Genomic DNA, 19495 nt, shown 5'->3' with positions numbered 1-19495 from the left:
GTTGATCCTCAGGGCAAGGGAGAAGACACGAAGCAAACTGAGTGATACGATTTAACTAATGACGTGGGAGCACTTTGGCTGCTGGCTGGAGAATAGACCCGCGAAATGAAACGGTATCAATCAGACCAACGTGCATCAACGTCGGCTGGACGCCGGGACCAGCAAGAGCCGACTCTAACTTCTCCCACCAGAGTCTGGAAGGGAAAACACCCCAAACTGTGCTGAAGGCGCTGCTACTTCGACCTGGACCCACTCCCAGTCCCTACAGCAGCGCGACAACCCCCCCTCCACACACACACACACACACACACACACACACACACACACACACACAATCCTCACCTGCAATTGGAGGAACTAAAGCGGAACACTCAGTTTCAGGGCCGCTCTTTTGGACTCCAACCGCCCTTAATATCTTCAGGTTTTAGCCCGACTTTAAATTGGCGGGAGAAGACCAAGCCCAACCCCTCTTACGGCGGCCGGACAAGGCCAAGATTGCTGTAGAATCGAAATAGGAAGTCGCCCCACCCTAAATCCCACCTTTCCGGTCGCCAGGCTGAGCCCTCTAGTGGCTCCGCCCTCCTTCCAGGCTTTCCACGCCCCCTTCCAAAAAGCAACCAATCACTGCCCCGATCACAGCGTTGCTATAGCGAGTCTTATCACCACCCTCTTTACTCCCAGCAAGCTGTGCGGAACGCCGGGCCTCTTCCCCTTTGTGCCATCCGGGTCTTTTTGCCCGAGTTGTTCAGTCTGTGGCGAAGCGTCAGGGCGACTAGTACTGTTGAGAGCGGCAAGTAGAGGAGCCGCTTTAGCGGCCAGGACTCTGACTATGGAGGTAGGTGCCGAATCTGAGTTGGAAGCCAGGGATATTTTTCGGCTTCTCTCAAAGAGTGCGCGAACGGCTGCCGGAGCTGTTGTCCGCGCGTGTGTGGACAAAATGGCGTCGCGGCCTTCTTCTGCGCCCGCCATCATGGCTGCCGGCCTCTGGGAGGGGGACTAACGCGGTGTCTGTGGGGGTGGGGAGCTGCAGGGAGTGTCTTTTTCCAGAACTTTCCTCTTCCCTTTTATTTTTCCCTTTCGGCCCTCAGAACTGCTTTCAGTTAAGCTTAATCCCCCGGGTCATTGATTTACATGGAGTTTCATTAAGGACTTGGGAATACGTTCGCGATGGGGCAGAGAGAAAGTGATCCGGGTCGTCTGAAAAATTCTTGGTCAAGTAAGGTCTAGAAGGGATAGAAAGGTGAAAAGAGCAGTCTTGTAGCCGTTTTTTTTTGTTTTTTGTTTTTTGCTTCCGTTCAATAAGATGATTCTAGTTGCATAGTTTTAGTTAGCGTGTCGTCTGTGTAAACCTTCGTTTATTCCTCCCTGGGGAAGATGTTGGTGGAAGGGAGTGAAAATTCGACTTCATTAGAAAAGGCTTTGGAACGACGGATTCTGATTGATGCTCCGTTTCCCGAGCGGCTCATGATATAATCGGTTTGAAGTCTTGCTGAAGCATTATAATTAAGCCCTATCTTTGGGTCGTTCCGTTAAATAGAACACTCTTAGGTGTCCTATTTAACCTTAAATTTTAAAAAATAAAGCTCTTAAGTGATCTCTTCTAAACATTAAGCCTGCTTTGGGCTTAAGACGCGCGAACCCGATGGATCTCGTTATAGTATTGTGTAATTGCTTCATTTTTACTTAATCCCGTTAAAAGAAAAATGCAGGCATTTTGCATTCTTTCCCAGTGACTAAAAAGATTTTCTCATTTTCGGAAATAAATAGTACTGGTAAGCATAATGAAAAATATGTAGTTTACTGTTCCTATTAGTTGAGATATCAGTAATTAGTAAGGATGGTCCCCCCACACGCACACTGAATTGTTTGAATTTGCAATATATTTATATATATATATATAAAGAATAAGGTTTCAAACAGTTGGCAGGCTATTTTGTATTTTATGCAACTAATCGATTTACTGTTTTCCTTTGTTTTTTGTTTTGGGCCTCTTACTGTATTTCACCTGGTCTCATGTTTTTAAAAATGAAATCAACTCAAACGTGTTTCTGCAGTTCCTCCTTCAATAAAAAGACATAATTCCTGGAGAAGTGGCCCAGTATTAAATCCAACTATCTTCTTTGCACTGGAAAAAATGTGTGAACGCTATGTCTTGAGCGTTACTAGGGTTTTAAACCAAATGTAAATTTCAAGAAACAATGGTGGCCTTCTAGAGCAAATGCTGGAGTACAGGGCAGTTTTGCAGTTTAAGGTGTTTATATAGAAGTCCCTGCTAAATTAAAAGCTTAGAAATTTAAAAAGGTTTTTTTTTTTTGTTTTTCATTCTCACCGAGGATACTTTTCCCTTGAGCTTTAGAGATAGTGGAAGAGACGGGGAGAGATCGAGAGAGAAACACATCATATGCCTCCTGCACGCCCCCATCCGGGGCCAGGGATTGAGCCTGCAACTGAATGAGGCATGTGCTCCTGGTTGGAATCAAACCTGGGACCCAGTCGGCCGGCTGAAGCTCCATCCACTGAACCAAACTTAGTGGGGTAAAAGCTTATAAATTGTTAGAGAAATTTCAATATTCAATTGGTTGGGGGTGGTGGTTTCATTATGCTAGTTTAAAATATGCTTGAGTAAATAAAAGTTCTGCGTGAGCTAAACCGCTGCCTATCATTCCTGTCTGTTGAGTGATGGGGTGGTTTTGTTGACCTGTGGTGTGTTTACAGATGGAAGTGGCTGTTGGGTGTCATTAGGCAGCCGGTAAGACCAGGTGCCTTTCCTCAAGCCAAGGGCATTGTACTTCCTCTAAAAGCCAGTCTTTCGTGATGTTAAGCATGTATTGCTAAATAAACCCAGAAAACTTTTATTGCCTGCCTAGATGTTGGCTTTTCCCTAGAAAGGTGGTTTTCAGTTCTAGTCATGGTAACTGTAAAAGTGAGCTGTGCCAGTGGTTCTGGAATGCGCTCTTGGTGTATCAGGCACTGTGAGAAGTGACAGCAGTGCTCCCAGTTTTTGCAGTTTCTTACAAAGTGTAAGTTTTATCAACACTTAGTACATCAGAGATGTATCTGAAAGAGTCCTTAAGAATAACCAGGAGAACAAAAATTTTTTATAAAAGGACCAATGTTGTGAAAATCAGAATCTTTAATTGTTTGATACAGCACCATTTGTTAATAGTAGACAGTGAGGAGTATCATCTTTATTTATTTATTTATTTATTTTTTAAACAAAACAGGACACAGGAGTATCATCTTCAGATGAGTCAGCTAATGTTGCTGGATCTCATTTTTAAAATGAGAAAGTTGAGCTCAATTCTAAGGGATGGAAGCCTTTCAGCATAAAATTTTTTTATTTATTTTATTGATTGATTTTTAGAGAGAAACATCGATTTATTGTTCCACTTCTTTATTTATTCATTCATTGGTTGTTTCCTGTATGTGCCCTGACCAGAGATGGAACCTGCAGCCTTGGCATATCACAACGATGCTTTTAACCAACCAAGCTATCTGACCAGGGTCCTTGTGTTTCTTGCTGGGGTTTTTTGGGTACCATTGTTAGAGGCTTAACACATAATTTATGTGTTTAATCCCAACTAGCCTGTAAATCCTTCCTTTTTAATTTATAATTTTATTCCTGGAGTCTAGCATGGAGTTTGGTACATTTTTATACTCAGTAAACAATTGTTGCAACCTCTCACACCTCATTTATTAAAATACCCCTCTAGATTTACTTAAAGTTTATTTTCTGAACTAACCTTCCTAAGGGGAGAATTTTGTTATGTTTTATTCCTGCTGATATTTTATAATGATCCCCCATTTATCCAATTCGGCTTTCTTCTGTAAAGGGCAAGATCATAAATATTTTAGGCATTGTGGGCCACATAGAATCTCTGTCATATTCTTTGCTGGTTGACTGTTTGTTCACTCCTTTTGACAATCCTTTTAAAAATGTGAAACAGGTTTGGCTCAGTGAATAGAGCGTGTCTGCCATTTTTAAAAAATACACAAGTCATTCTTAGCTCAAGAGTCATATTTTGCCAACCCCTGTCCTAAGGAATCAACTCACCAGGCATATTAATCTGACTCATTTATATCAATTTCTTCCTTTGTGGTGGTCCTCAGGTTATTTGTAATTTGGACCACACTATTCAGCAGAGCCCCAGAAATATTTTTTAACAGAAAACTAATAACTAGAATTCATTTATTTCTTTGCTAAGTACTATGTAGTTATATGCAAGGCAGGTGAAATTGCCTTCTGTAAACTGGACAACAAAGTGATATTTAGATGACAGAATCTAGTTTGAGGTATATGGGGTCTCTAGGAAAGAGTATGTGCAGTTAACTTGACTAATGTTGTAAATTTTCTTATATTGTGATAACTTAAAAACTGCTTTAAAGCAGAAAAACAATTTAATGTTTCCATAGCATATGTGAGGAGAGGCAGACCTTACTTTGCAGCAGCACTGTGCCAAGGGGCTGTTTTCATTAAAGAGGGTTAATGGAATTAAGATTGGGTTCTCAGATAGGTAAGTTAATTTTCTGTTACTCTTTTCCGGAGTATTCTCTCTGCTATTTTAACCCTTTTTGGTCCAACGTGGAGGCTGACTCGACAGACCAGGCGCTAGGACAGGAAAAAAAAAGACCGTACCCTTTTATGTAATGATGTTTACTTTGAATTTATGTTAGTTCACACAAACACTCCATCCATGCTTTTGTTCCAGCCCTCCGGTCCAGTTTAAGAGCCCATTGTGGCCCTCGAGTCAAAAAGTTTGCCCACCCCTGCGCTAGGAGCAGGTCCAATGTCGAGCTGAGGTCTAGTGAGACAGATAACTTCAACACTGTCAATTAATTTGGACCTGACTGTCTGAATTCCAAAAATAAAATTGGACCGCAAAGGGTTAAGACAGTATGGGTATGGAAGTCTCTTGAACAGCTCATTTAAAGGTGTTAAAGTTGGCTAATTGAGTTCACAAATTTTAAATGGACTACATTTTCTCTTTTGAATGTTCATTGGAAATAGTTGGAGCCCTTCTCTTCCCCTTATTTTGAAAGTTAAAAAAATGATTAAAAATACATTAGTCTAGCCCTAACCAGTTTGGCTCAGTGGATAGAGCGTCGGCCTGCGGACTGAGAGGTCCCGGGTTCCATTCTGGTCAAGGGCATGTACCTTGGTTACGGGCACATCCCCAGTAGGGAGTGTGCAGGAGGCAGCTGATCGATGTTTCTCTCTCATTGATGTTTCTAACTATCCCTTTCCCTTCCTCTCTGTAAAAATCAATAAAATATATATTTTTAAAAAATATAGTCTAATTGCATATGCCTTTGGTACTGGGTTAGTCATTTTGATTTATTAATGCGTATTTATCTTCCCTCCCCTCCTTTTTTTTTTTTTTTAATTTATCTCAGAGAGTAAGGGAGAGGGAGAGAGATAGAAACATCAATGATAGAATTGTTGATTGGCTGCCTCCTGCATGCCCCACACTGGGGATTGAGCCTGCAACCTGGGCATGTGCCCTGACCAGGAATCGAACCGTGACGTCTTGATCATAGTTTGACGCTCAACTACTGAGACATGCCGACTGGGCTCCCCACCCTCTCTTTTAAGAAATTGGTAATATTTTAAATGTAATTACGAACTTACAATCATTTTCCTTTAAACTTTTAGGCTAGTGATACAGAGCGAGATGGACTAGCCCCAGAAAAGACATCCCCAGATAGCGATAAGAAAAAAGAGCAGTCAGATGTATCTGTTTCTCCTAGAGCCTCAAAACATCATTATTCAAGATCACGATCAAGGTCAAGAGAAAGAAAACGGAAGTCAGGTATGAATTGCTGAAAATGGTAATAAATACTACTGGCATAATCGGTTAACATGTATAAGACAGACTGTTTGATACAAGTAATGTGTTCTCCCCAGTTTAGAGATGGATAATGAAAATCCATTGGTGATTTTTCTGGAGACCTTTTCAGTTATGAGCAATACAAATATTCTAATGTAGAAATTTTCTTACTTGTCCAAAGGCTACAGTGTAGTTTAAATTTGTGTCATAGTGACTACTTGTTAACTATGATGTTTAAGTTTCATTTTTTCAACAATCGCAAAATATGTTGAAAGATGTAGTAGTCTGGACAGAGGTATATTATTCTAGACTTATTTAATACTACGGGCCTGGTGCACGAAATTCGTGCACTGGGTGTGGGGGGGGGGGGGGGAGTGTCCCTCAGCCCAGCCTGCCCCCTCTCACATACTGGGAGCCCTCAGGCGTTGACCCCCATCACCCTCCAATCACAGGGTCAGGCCTGGGCAGGGGACCCCCAGCTCCCTGCAGTTGCAGGCTCCGCCCCTGCCCAGGCCTAACACCTCTGGCCTAGGCGTCCGGCCCGGGCAGCGGGGACCCGCAGCTGCAGCGGCCCCGCGATCATGGGCTCCGCTTTAGGCCCAGGCAAGGGACCCCTAGCTCCCGGGACTGCCAGCTTCGACCGTGCCCAGCTCCCATCGCTGGCTCCACCCTTACTTCCTGCTATCACTGGCCAGGGTGGCAAAGGCGCCTGATTCTCCGATCATGGCTGGGGGGCAGGGCCTGCCCCCCAGCTCTTAGCTCCCCCCTGGGTTTCCGATCACTGTCAGTGGCAGGGGGCTTCTTCCTGCTTTCCCTTTCGCCTCCCTGCATTGTGCCTACATATGCAAATTAGCCACCATCTTGTTGGCAGTTAACTGCCAATCTTAGTTGGCAGTTAATTTGCATATAGCCCTGATTAGCCAATGAAAAGGGTAGCGTCGTACGCCAATTACCATTTTTCTCTTTTATTAGTGTAGATCCTTTGTTGTAAGTTACAAGAACATTTTTAGCCTTGGGCTTTGTTTTTTGGTGTGTGGTTTTTTAAATTGATTTTTTTGAGAGAGAGAGAGAGAGAAACACATCGGTTTGTTATTCCAACCATTTATGCATTCATTGGCTTGATTCTTGTATGTGCCCTGACTGGGGATCGAACCCACAACCTTGGCAAATTGGGATGATGCTTTAACCAACTGAGCTACCCGGCCAGGACTTCACTTTTTTTATTTTTATTTAATGTTAGAGTATTTCTGAAGCAAGAAGTTTGGCATTTAGAAATGCACCTTATTCATTTATTTAAAAAAACTAGACTGATGCATTGTAGATAGCATGATTTTTTGCTATTTTTAAAAAAGTATTACTATTTAATAAAGAGGTTAAGAGAAGTAGAATAGTAATGAGTTACAAGTTTTAAGGTTTGAGCTCTAGTTCTTTATCCTTTGTGTCCATAGTATAAACGATTTTCAGTCTAAAAGACAATGTCTTTTTTACTTGTCATGGAACTTTTTTTTTTTTTTTTTTTTTTTTTGCTTCTGTCTCTTGATTATATTCTGGTTTGTTTGTATTGCTTGATATGTCCTAAATATGTACAGTATTAATGTGATAGAATAACCCTACTCTGCTATAAAAAAAAAATAGTTTCTGAAAGAGACTACTAGTAAGTCAAATGGATTGGAAATTGTTCTTTATATGAGTTTTGAAATTTGTGTTTGAGATGATTCTGTATCTTTGTTTATGGTGAATATTTGTGTCTTCACAGATAATGAAGGAAGAAAACACAGGAGCCGGAGCAGAAGCAAAGAGGTAATTAACACTTTGTAGTGAATAGGCAGTTTAAAGTACTTGTAAAATATCTGGTAGAAATTTTTGTGTGTGAATATGTGATATTGTCAAGGTAAGTACCAAAACTTGACATTTAAAAGGTTTAATTGAATTATAAAATAAGCATGATTTGGATTCATCGTTTTTCAAGAAGATAGTTGTTTATATGAAAAGTTCATTCAAAAACTATTAATTTTATTATGCTGTGAAAGTATTCACAATAAAAATTTCATGTGAAGAATATAATTGGGTTTTTAGGCCTGTCACACAGAGCTTCCATTAACCTGAGGTCCCGAGTCTCCTTATGCCTGATCACCATTCAGGATTTTTAAATAGCAGTACACTAGATGTCTGTGGGCTACTTTTTCTTTATGGAAGATAACAAGAGTCCTCTTTCCATCAGTTAACTGTAGTTCTGTTTCTGTAATAGTGGTATTGAATTTTGAAGTAAGAGCATCAGTGAGGGACAGCTAGAAAAGTGGCGGTGACAGCAAAACTTGAGGAAAAAGAAAGGCAGCAGCTCTATTGTAAAGGAGTTAACCCACCTGAGAAGACAGAGCGAGCCAACAGGGATAGCAGAAGTAGCGGCCAAAAAGTGCAGTCTTGTGGGGGCTGGGCAAGGGTCCTAAAACAAACATGGGCAGGGACTTCACCTCTTCCCCTAATGGAAGCTCTGTTAAGTTTTTAATTTAGGAGAGTTTTTGTGAAAATGACTATTTTGTTTAGCTCACATGATAACATTTCTATAATAAATCATACTCAGCGTGCTAATGCGCGAAGAGACTGAACTGAAGACGCTGCAGACTCAGATAGCAAAATAATAAGCCTACTTCATGATAAGGTAACTATTAGTCATTCAAACTCCTATTTCCCTTAAGTATATCTTAAATCAGTTAAGGGTTTTAATGGTTTTTTTAAAAAAATTAATAGTAATGTTACAAGTGAAAAGCTGGTTTGAAATAAACTCTAAAACCTTTGGAAGTTTAAACACCTTTACAGTTTGCTGCTGTATGGCAAAATCAAGGGAATATTTTTTATAAGCTCATTTTAGAGAACTGGCAATGAAACTAAAATTTAGCTGTGTCTCCAGGTCTCTTATTTTTCTGCAAAATAATAAATACTGTCATCATTTTCAGATATATCATCATGCATGTTCTAAAATGTTTGGCCAAATGTTTGTTTTCAAATTAATCTTGAGTGTAAAGAAATAACTTACAGCCTATTTTGGGAAACATGAAATAAGTGTCCTATCATAGAAAAGCAGTGGGCTGAGCATCAGGAGAACATGGGGCCTGGTTTCAGCTCTGCTGCTGTATAGCTTTGTGACTAGATCTTGGTTTTGTTATACATAAAGTAAGAGGAATTAGAGGGTCTGAGTTTCCTTTGAGCATTAAAATTGTGATTCTGAGATGTCCAGGATTTTAAGCTTTAGCCACAAGATGGATTTGACAAATATTAATGGGAAATATATGATGTTGTACACTTCTAACTAAGTTCGTGAGTATAGGATGGAGACTTGATCATACTATTTTAGCTCAGTCTCTGAATGCATAATGTTGTGAAAACAAAAGCCTTGGTTTTTAATCTTTCAAAATAACGGGAGAAGTATGTATTGTGTTATGGTATGGGGATTAATTGTTATATCTAGTTTGATTGCATAAAAATTAAAACGGATACGGTTGCCATTTTCTATCCTAGGTACATGAAATGTAATAGAACTCCAAGCCTGTTGGGATATTGCAAGATGAAAAGTGATTGCCTCACAGTTTTAGACATTGGGAGAAAAATCAAGAGACGTCTTTTAGAAAGGATATTGCAATATAGCTATAAAAAGGACACTTCAGCTCTGCGTAAAGTAACTTGAAATTGCAGAAAATATTAATACTTAGAAAAATTAATTTTATTTAGCTACCTAACTTGAAATGCATTTTCTGGTGCATTTCTATGTGTCCTTATATTTATTATTGTTAACTATTTAAATGTCAAATAATATTACATATTCTGGATTTAGAAGTTGATGTATATATTTGGTCTGTTCATTTAAAAGGTTTGTCGGAAATTTTTCAAAAATTTTGATACATGTGTACTTCCCTTATTTTAGATTAAAAAAGCATTAGGGGTTCATATTTTCAACGTTGAAAATTGTTTTAATTGTGGTATTGAAAATATTTGGGGGAGGAAACTACCTTTGGGGGGTTTATAAAGAAGGTAAAATTAGTAATATACCTGCAACATGTGGGTGATGTGAAACTAGGTCGTTTTTAAAATTTGCCACATACTCCTAAGGTTACTAATGTTGCATCACAACATTTTTGTTTACTGATACCCATACTAACTTTCTTTGTTGCACTATTTTCCTGAAAGAACCAACTTCTTCTTAAACAGGCAAGAAGACATGAATCCAAAGATAAATCCTCTAAGAAACACAAGTCTGACGAACATAATGACAAAGAACACTCTTCTGATAAGGGAAGAGAGCGACTAAATTCATCTGAAAATGGTGAGGACAGACACAAACGCAAAGAAAGAAAGTCATCAAGAGGCAGAAGTCACTCAAGATCTAGGTCTCGTGAAAGGTAACTAGTTCTGGTGTTTATAAGTACCTTCTAAAGAGCTCCCTAAATTGCATAAAGCTTCTCATTACCCAGCACTACCCCCCAAAATCTTAATTAGAACATTGATTTTTTTTTTTTTTTTCTTCCCTAACTTGACTATTCCTGTCCATTGATGTCCACTAATAGAAATCTTTTGGGCTATCTTTTGCAGTGAAAAAAATTATATTGCTAAACTATGTTTATATAATTTAAACAATATAACAATCTTTTTACATTGCTGACACAGGATTTATTTGCTCCTAAATTCTAATCTAGATGTTCCTCTTGTGGTATAGATGAAAATGCAGAGATTTTTGAGATACTGGGTCATGGCTCCAATTTGTGGAATTTTTGGTTTTTGTTTTAAGAATCGAGTAATTTGTTGTAGATTTCTGTGGGGAATATGTGGTAGATTCAGTCAAAATTTTTCAGTAGTAACATAACATGATTATGTTCTTAAATTTTATAAATACTTTAGTATTTTTAAATAGGTTTTAAACTATTAAATCTTTTTTTTTTAATACATTTTATTGATTTTTTTTATAGAGAGGAAGGGAGAGAGATAGAGAGTTAGAAACATCGATGAGAGAGAAACATAAATCAGCTGCCTCCTGCACATCTCCTACTGGGGATGTGCCCGCAACCCAGGTACATGCCCTTGACCGGCATCGAACCTGGGACCTTTCAGTCCGCAGGCCGATGCTCTATCCACTGAGCCAAACTGGTTCTGGCTGAACTATTAAATCTTAAATTGGGTAGGATGCTTTGCTTTTTTGACGTGTTATAGTTGTACTGTGTTTGCTAAGAGACATTAAGAACAAAGGTTAATTTTTTTATTGTAACTTTTCATTGAAAACCTCAAACTATCTTTTCTGTACGCGTTACAGTGTAGTTTATTGTATCTTGGCTGCATACACTACAGATAACTTGTAACATCTATAAATTGAAAAGACACACTTCTAACTACAAATTTCTGTGCTTTAATTTTAGGCGTCATCGTAGTAGAAGCAGGGAGCGGAAGAAGTCTCGATCCCGGAGTAGGGAGCGGAAGAAGTCAAGATCCAGAAGCAGAGAGAGGAAAAAATCACGATCCAGAAGCAGGGAAAGAAAACGCCGAATCCGATCTCGTTCCCGCTCAAGATCAAGACACAGACATAGGAGTAGAAGCAGGAGTAGGACAAGGAGTAGAAGTCGGTGGGTATTCACCATCTTGGTTAAATTCAAATAAGCCCTTCACAGGCTCTGTTTGTCTTCTATCAACCTGAGAATATTTAAATTGTGGGTCAAAATTTACAGAATACGTAATCACATCCTGAGAAAGAACAGATCATATTTATGTGGCATTCTTTCATAGTCTAATTTGACCAGATTGTTGTGAAGCAGGTGTGAATAGTCCCATTTAAAGTTATTTTAGTTGTTTGATACACTGAACTCATTGTGCTCGTGTTACAATCACAATAGCTTCTTGCATCCCTACTCTGTGGTATATATTACGGCATAGTTATTTCTGTGTATTAGCTCATCTGATTCTCAAAACAACTGTTTTGTGGGCTAGGCTCATTAGACTTAGAGAGGTTGAATAACTTGCCCAGAAGCCCAAAATTAAACAGTTATTAAATGATAAAGCCCAGACCAGTTCCCAGATGTGTCTGAATGCAAAGTCAGTGTATGCGCTTAACCCACAGATACCCAAAAAGATGAGCGTAGATTATGCTTTATAGAATTGTACACTTAAGACTTACGTTATTAACCAGTGTAACCCCAATAAATTAAATTTTTTTAAAGATGACCTTAATTCAAACCTGTCATGATTGAGAGGAGGCTTTAATTTGTTGAGACAGGACAATAAGGCATATGGGGGGCATTAATATTCAGGGGATATGTTCTCATTTACATAAGAATATTACAGTGTACTATATAGTCACAGATACTGTTACTAAAGTAATGGAAAAACTTTGTTAATTTTATTGTTTACATCCATCTAATAGATGGAAATATAGATAAAAGTGGACTTGAGCTTATTACAATAACTTGGTTTATTACTTGTTTGATCAGTTTATCCATTTATAATCAGTTTTTGTAGTGGTTTACTCATTTGAGCTTTAACAGTTGTAAGATTTAGTGAATGAATCTAAGGTACGTGGTAATTTGACCATTAATTTTTTAAATTGCCATTTGGGGAATTCAGATCGTTATTTATGGTATTTCTAATTTTGACTATTGATACTTTTTATTCTGATCAATGCCTGTCTTTTATATGTCTAATTCTTTGTTATAGTGATTCATGCTTTGTATTTTTAAAAACATCTGCACGTTCATTCATTGTAGGTTAAAAGGCTAGGAACATTTAACCTATCCATCTTACTATTAGGCATTCTATATATTGACCTACACAAGTATAAAATGACTAATGTACATGGCTAGTCTTTGCAACATTGGGTGTAATGGCAGCAAGATTGGAATTAAGCTAAATGTCCATCTATACAGGGCCGGTTAAATGAACTTAGAAACTAGCCATATACACAAGGAACTTAGGATATCTGTGGAAGATGTAGAACGGGCAGAAAGCAAAGGGTTCAAAATATGATTTCCTATGCAGTTTTATTTTTGTTGAACCATGTAAATATAATTGAAGTTATTACTGGGCCATACTGAGACATGGAAAATATGATTTATTACAGAGATAGAAAGAAGAGAATTGAAAAACCAAGAAGATTTAGCAGAAGTTTAAGTGGAACTCCTAGTCCACCTCCCTTCAGAGGCAGAAACACAGCAATGGATGCACAAGAAGCTTTAGCTAGAAGGTGTGTTTATTTTCTTTTTATTTGATCCATTTTTCTCCCCTTTTCAACTTGAAGTAGATGCTCAATTGTGTGGACAAAATGAAAGCTTTCAGTCAGAATAATGGAAATAGTTAAATATAGCCATGAATGCTGTCGCACCTCTGTGATCTAGAACTAAGTAAGTAGTTAACTTCTTACTCTAAACATTTACTTGTTGCACAACGGTGGAAAGATTCTACAAGGGTTCTGCTTTTTCCCTTCATGATTAACTTTTCTCAACTCTAGACTCTTAAATATTTTTAGTTTGGAATTGAAATTTTTTTTTAAATCTTAAATCGGATTTCAGAACTTGGTTGAGTTTGCCTCAGACTGCTTTGTGGGTTTTTTTGTTTGTTTTTCTTCAAGAAAAGAATCTCTGAAACAGTAAGTAGAATTTTGTCAATGATTTCCTTATTATAAACCAATTAACTTGATATTGTAAATTTTACTCCTGAGAGCATAGGGAGACCATTGTATTTTTCCATTTTCTAATGGTTCAAAGGTGTGTTGGACCACACACAGCAGGACTGTCTTACTGAAATCTGCAAAACCATTAAAAGAACTGCCTCATCAATAGAGTCACAACGTAAAGTAAAATCCAAGTCCTTATTTGCAGGTTTTCCCATATTCTGAAAACTATACTCTTTTGATTTTGACTTTTTTTCCTTATGAAATTGAGTTTGTATTTTTTTTCCATTACAAAAATACAGTTATCAAATGTAACCTGATGGGCTGCTGCCCTGTGAACCCAGCCTGGCAGAAACTCCAGCTGAGCAGCAGCAGCAGCAAAGGTGTGAGCTCACCCCTTCTTCACTCCATTCACCTTAGTGAATGGTGTTTATTCCAGACTTGCAGTGGCCATTTTAAATGTGCAATCAATAGTATTCAAGCATATTTTCATTCAAAACTAAGATCAACAGAATTAGGAAATAATTTACGACAATATTTGAACTGATTTATAAAGAATTGGTCCATTAACTCTGACCGGTATTTTTTTAAGTCATAACATTTATTTACTACACATTTATTGTTTAATTTTTGGATTTATTAAAATTGAAACTTACTACCTTCTAAAAGGTGGGGTTTTTTGTGTTGTTTTTTTGTTTTGTGTTTTGTTTTACTTAAAAAATGATCTAAACTCAACTACCACTATGTTTTACTACTTGATAATACCACATTCCTCCCCCCGTGATAATAACACACTCCAAGGGAAAAGGGGTGGCCTTTAACTTGTAATTAGTAAATCAAGGAATTCTTCAAAGAAAAGGGTTTCTCTTTCGGGAACTCATTATGAAGATAATATTACTTAGGATTTTCCATTTAGGGCAGGTACTGACTTGGCAGCACATTTAGTGTGTGTATTGATTAGTGAATTTAATGTGAGCCAGAAATATGTTTTTATTTTGGGGGGATGAATTTGCATTTCATGTTTCCAGTTCCTTTGCTAATGATAAATTCTTTCAGTTGCTAAAAGTGATTTCCTAATACTGAGGTTTTTTACCCCCCTTTTATTAGATTATAGAGGATAGCAGTTTGTATTTGTGTGCCTGTATTGGGAGGAGGTTGGGTTGTTTTATTTTTATTAATTTGAAGGCTATATAATAAAGTCTATTTAAATGCAAAAATCATTGTCTGCATATAGATTGGCCTTATTCTATATCAGCCTCCCCCAAGAAGCATTTGGTAAATCTGTAAGCCTTATTTACTTACTACTTAACATACTCTAAGACTTACTCAACTTTCAATGTTATTTGTAAGATATCATTTTACCCTTATTTCTGTAACCAGCACTGAAAAAAACTGAATAATTTTAATTTTTAAACAATACTCTGTGGGAATTATGTGTGAAAATTATTCCAGTTTTGGGCTATTTAGTGAATTTAAAAATGTTTAAAACCAGTTTTAAAATATTTACCTGTGACTGATAGCATCTGAACAGTGATTCCTGGTTACCCTTTTTTTCCCATGTGTAGATTTCAACTTGGGAAAGTGTTAAACTTAAAATTCTAGAAGTGTTTTGTGTCTACTTGTGCACATTCAGAGAAGTACAAAGATAAATATTGGTTTTATGTCATTTTAAATTGATTTACATGGTCTTTGACAGGTTGGAAAGGGCAAAGAAGTTACAAGAACAACGAGAAAAGGAAATGGTTGAAAAACAGAAACAACAAGAAATAGCTGCAGGTACTTTTAACACTTACCGTTTGTGGGAATAATGCTAGTAATTTAGAGAACTTTTTAAACTTGTATTCTGGACTGACAGAAAAATGTAATTAGAAGTCTTTCTGTTTAGTATCTGTTAAATGTGCGTAATATTTGTTTTAGTATTTTTAAATGTTTGTGAAATGTCTGAAATAATTTTGTAAACTGAAGAACCATACAAATAAAAGTTTTTATTGTGTTTATAAGTTTAGATACAAGCACCGAAGTTCATTTCCTTGAAACGAACTTTTTACTATTTGCAGAATTCTTTTCATTTTCAAGAAGTAAATGAAGTTATAGTATATATAGGGGGTCATATATAGAAATATATGTATATATCAACAAATACATTCCATGAATGTTGGTGAATGTTTCTGCTTTGTAACCTAATGCCCAGTCATACTTCTTTCATCTTCCAGCAGCTGCAGCTACTGGGGGTTCTGTTCTCAATGTGGCTGCCCTGTTGGCATCAGGAACGCAGGTAACTCCTCAGATAGCAATGGCAGCTCAGATGGCAGCCCTGCAAGCTAAAGCTTTGGCAGAAACCGGAATAGCTGTACCTAGCTATTATAACCCAGCAGCTGTGAATCCAATGAAATTTGCTGAACAAGAGAAAAAAAGGAAAATGCTTTGGCAAGGCAAGAAAGAAGGGGTAAGTTCTTCTATTCCCCTCTTCTGTCATTTATTCCTAATTAGCAATTGCTTAAGAAAACAAATATGAATTGGAAAAAATTAGTCTGGATTTTTCTTCTGAGAACCTAATGATTAGAATAGTTAAATTTGCCATAGTTATTACTGGAGGAAAATGCATCATCTAGGTCAGGCTTTCAAAGCAAGCCAATAGTGTTATATATTTATTTTTTATGATGTACTTAATTTTCTTTGCTTCATTCTATAATAGAAATCTTAACCCTATATAACAAAAGCCTAATATGCTAAGTGTCCAGTCAACCATTCAAAGCTTAATATGCTAATGATATGCTAAGGCCTTCAACCGTTCGCTATGACGTTCATTTACCACCAGGGGGCAGACACTCCGACCACTAGGTTAGCTTGCTGCTGGGGTCTGCCCAATTGGGACTGAGCGAGATGGGCCAGACACGCCCTGGAGCCCTCCTGCAGTCCCTCCCCAGCCCCAACGTGCACCAGTGGGGTCCCTCGGCCTGGCCTGCGCCCTCTCGCAATCTGGGACCCGTTGGGGGGTGTCAGAGAGCCGATTTTGGCCCGATGTCGCAGGCCAGGCCAAGGGACCCCACTGGTGCACGAATTTGTGCACCGCACCTCTAGTATAATTATAAACTCCATTGATAGAATGTCATAAATGCTATTGTTCCTTTTACTTATACTATATTATGGAAAGATTTAATACCCTAGTAAAAGGTATTTAAATTTTGCATATCCTAAAAGTTCACCATTTCTTAATAGGACAAATCCCAGTCTGCTGAAATATGGGAAAAGTTGAATTTTGGAAACAAGGACCAAAATGTCAAATTTAGGAAACTAATGGGTATTAAGGTGAGTATATATACTTTCTATTAAAATCATACTAACATATTTTCAGGGTAACATTGATTCTCAACTTCAAAGTTATTTCAGTGATGTATCAACTCTGGGTACTTCTCTTGTTTGTTTATGTTCTCCACATTAATTTTACAGAATTAACTAAAATATTGTTATCACTGGTTGACGACACAAATTTATTTTACTTAAATTAACAGGTTTATTGATTATTACTGTGTATTTGTACCTTAGGTGAACATTGAGTTCATAAGCTTCTGTTTATGAAAAGGAATAATGGATTTGCCTAAAAAGAATAAACACTTCTCATTTTAAGGTTAATGCTACCTGGTGGAATAGGACCCTTTTGATTTAAAGTTTTAAAGAAGCTTTTTTATCTTTTTTAGAACATTGAGTTTTTGCTGAGTTAAGGGTAATACAAGTACAGTGTTAGATTTCATGGAAAGTTCCCCAATGCTCAGACATTGGCCATTATTAAGGAAATTAGTTTTTCATTAAAGGGATATTAAGCTGCACTGAGCTAGCTGTTTACACTGTCTGGCATGTGCTGCCCGTTCTTCATCATGCCCATCCACTTAAAGTTGATTTTTGTTACATCCCAATACCTAGAAGGAACACATATGCTGAATGAATGAATGAAGGAAGGAAGGAAGCTAAGTAATTGAAGTCAAATATGTATCCCAAAAATGTCATTTACCTGTACTGTCAAGTGAAAGAAGCACTTTTTATTCCTATTAAATTCATTTTAATGATACTTTTCTGTCTGTTTAGAGTGAAGATGAAGCTGGATGTAGCTCAGTTGATGAAGAAAGTTACAAGACTTTGAAGCAACAGGAAGAAGTATTTAGGAATCTAGATGCTCAGTATGAAATGGCAAGGTCACAGACCCATACACAAAGAGGAATGGGATTGGGTTTTACATCATCAATGCGAGGAATGGATGCAGTTTGAAAAAGATCGCTTAATGTTTGGAACTTTCTAAACTTCTGGTTCTGATGTCAGGTCCTTGTTCACCAAACAGCTAGCATTCTAGCTTGCATGGGTGTTGCATTGACTTTAATTTATTGAAAAATAACGATTTTTTTGTAAATATCAGATCAGTGATACTGGTGTTAGTGTTGTAATTAGGTTAAACCCACTTCCATTAAACTTGACAGGACTATAGAAGGACAATATTTTTTAGTTCATGGATTCTACTTTCAAAATATATATAAAAGCTGCAGGTGGGATAAAAATCTCATACATGGATTTTTTCGTGTCCGCTGTCTTGTGTACTTTTGTACTTAACCTTGTACAGTTATTTTCATCTCTTGAAACATGAAAGAAATGTTATGTAGATGTTCTTTAGAAGATCTGGCCATTTGGTACATACCAGCACAAATAAGCTGGGTGGTGATGAAAATAAAAATGGTTTTCTCAAAACTGGTGGTAATTTCAGTTACCTGGAATTATTTGAATTTATGGTTTCTGTAGCATTTTGCAATTTCTATTAGAAAACACTGGCTAAAAATTCTTTTTTTAAATTTTTTTGGCAGTACCATAGTGAGCAAAAAATGTAAAAGGAAGTTGGGAGCAAGTAAACTTATTAAAATAATACTGTTTTCCTACTATTATAAGGGCCAGAATTGGTGTATAGTATTTGTTAAATATTCCGTATGTTATTCAGGAAATAGATTAATACTTTAAAGGGATGTAAGCACTTTTATTTTAATAAAGTGCCTTATAACAAGTTCTTTGTATTCCCTTTGCTCATTATCCATTAGAAAGTAAAGTACTAAAAATTTGGTGATGGGAGGGGACTACAGAACTTGTAATTCATTAGCTTTCCCTAGAAAAATCCTCTGGGAAAGATTGCCACGATGTAGTAGCACAATACTGTGAATAGTGGTAAAATTTAAACCTTTATTATTTTCTAAAATATATTTTTACTGATTTCAGAGAGGAAGGGAGAGAGAGGTATCAATGATGAGAATCATTGATTGGCTGCCTCCTGCACGTCCTCGACTGGGGATCAAGCTACAACCCAGGCATGTGTCCTTGACCAGAATTGAAACTGGGTCTCTTGAGTCTACAGGCTGACGCTCTATCCACTGAGCAAGACCAGTTAGGGACAACCTTTATGTTTAAAAACCAGAGTTACTAAGTCTGATCAACTTGCTTGTTAGGCATGTTTTTGTGATACAGGAAAATCAAGTGGTTGTATTATAAGATTTTTAGTGGATTTTGGTAAATGTTTAAATTAGTTTTCCCAGAGTATAACCGTTCTGTGGAGAAATGGTTTCATGCTTCAGTGACAAAATCAATGACAATGATTTTTTATTTTGGCATCACAGAGGAACATTTTTCAGTTTTATGTATACCTTCTCTAATTTCATTAAAAATTTTCCTAAGCTTTAAGGCATAGTGGATATAAAAGCACACAGTAACTGACTGCTTCCTGTATTTCTCTACAGCAGCAGTCGCCAACCGGTGGTCCATGGACCACTGGTGGACCGTGCGGTCCGAAAGGTTGGCGACCACTGCTCTACAGCATTTGAGGAGCTTGCCATTTAATGATTGACATGGTCCATCTTGCACTCATCTAGTGCAGCGTTTTAAAAATTAGTATCCAGGTTTAAACAAATGAAACTATTACAACATCTAAACTAATTCAGTAGGTAATCAGTATTTTTAGTTAAGATTTTACATATTTTCATACTTAAGTGTTTTAAAT

The 19495-nt window shown here is 37.4% G+C and overlaps 1 protein-coding gene across 2 annotated transcripts; it reads left to right on the top strand.

The window, feature by feature from the left end:
* The first annotated feature begins 679 nt into the window (after nt 1-679).
* RSRC2 (arginine and serine rich coiled-coil 2) lies at nt 680-19206 on the top strand. Of its 2 annotated transcripts, none has more exons than XM_081114074.1 (10): nt 680-835; nt 5654-5810; nt 7585-7628; nt 10032-10222; nt 11231-11434; nt 12922-13044; nt 15167-15246; nt 15684-15916; nt 16690-16779; nt 17554-19206. In XM_081114074.1, exons 1-10 carry the CDS (start codon nt 830-832, stop codon nt 17731-17733), a joined length of 1308 nt encoding a protein of 435 aa, XP_080970200.1. In that variant the 5' UTR covers nt 680-829; the 3' UTR covers nt 17734-19206. The 2 variants fall into 2 exon arrangements, with proteins under 2 accessions (XP_080970200.1, XP_080970199.1); XM_081114073.1 differs by having other exon boundaries at nt 10011-10222.
* Nucleotides 19207-19495: the final 289 nt, after the last annotated feature.

Source organism: Myotis nattereri (assembly GCF_964212035.1).
Source record: "Myotis nattereri genome assembly, chromosome: 19".
In the NCBI taxonomy this organism is placed as follows: Eukaryota; Metazoa; Chordata; class Mammalia; order Chiroptera; family Vespertilionidae; genus Myotis; species Myotis nattereri.
The sequence above is the reverse complement of the archived record's forward strand: the minus strand, read 5'-3'. Positions and strand labels throughout refer to the sequence as shown.

Bases quoted from the DNA above. Each gene is read 5' to 3' on its own strand.
- RSRC2 (XM_081114073.1), top strand. The intron at 10,223-11,230 runs GTAACTAGTTCT...CTTTAATTTTAG, and splicing joins AGATCTAGGTCTCGTGAAAG to GCGTCATCGTAGTAGAAGCA. The intron at 15,917-16,689 runs GTAAGTTCTTCT...ATTTCTTAATAG, and splicing joins GGCAAGGCAAGAAAGAAGGG to GACAAATCCCAGTCTGCTGA.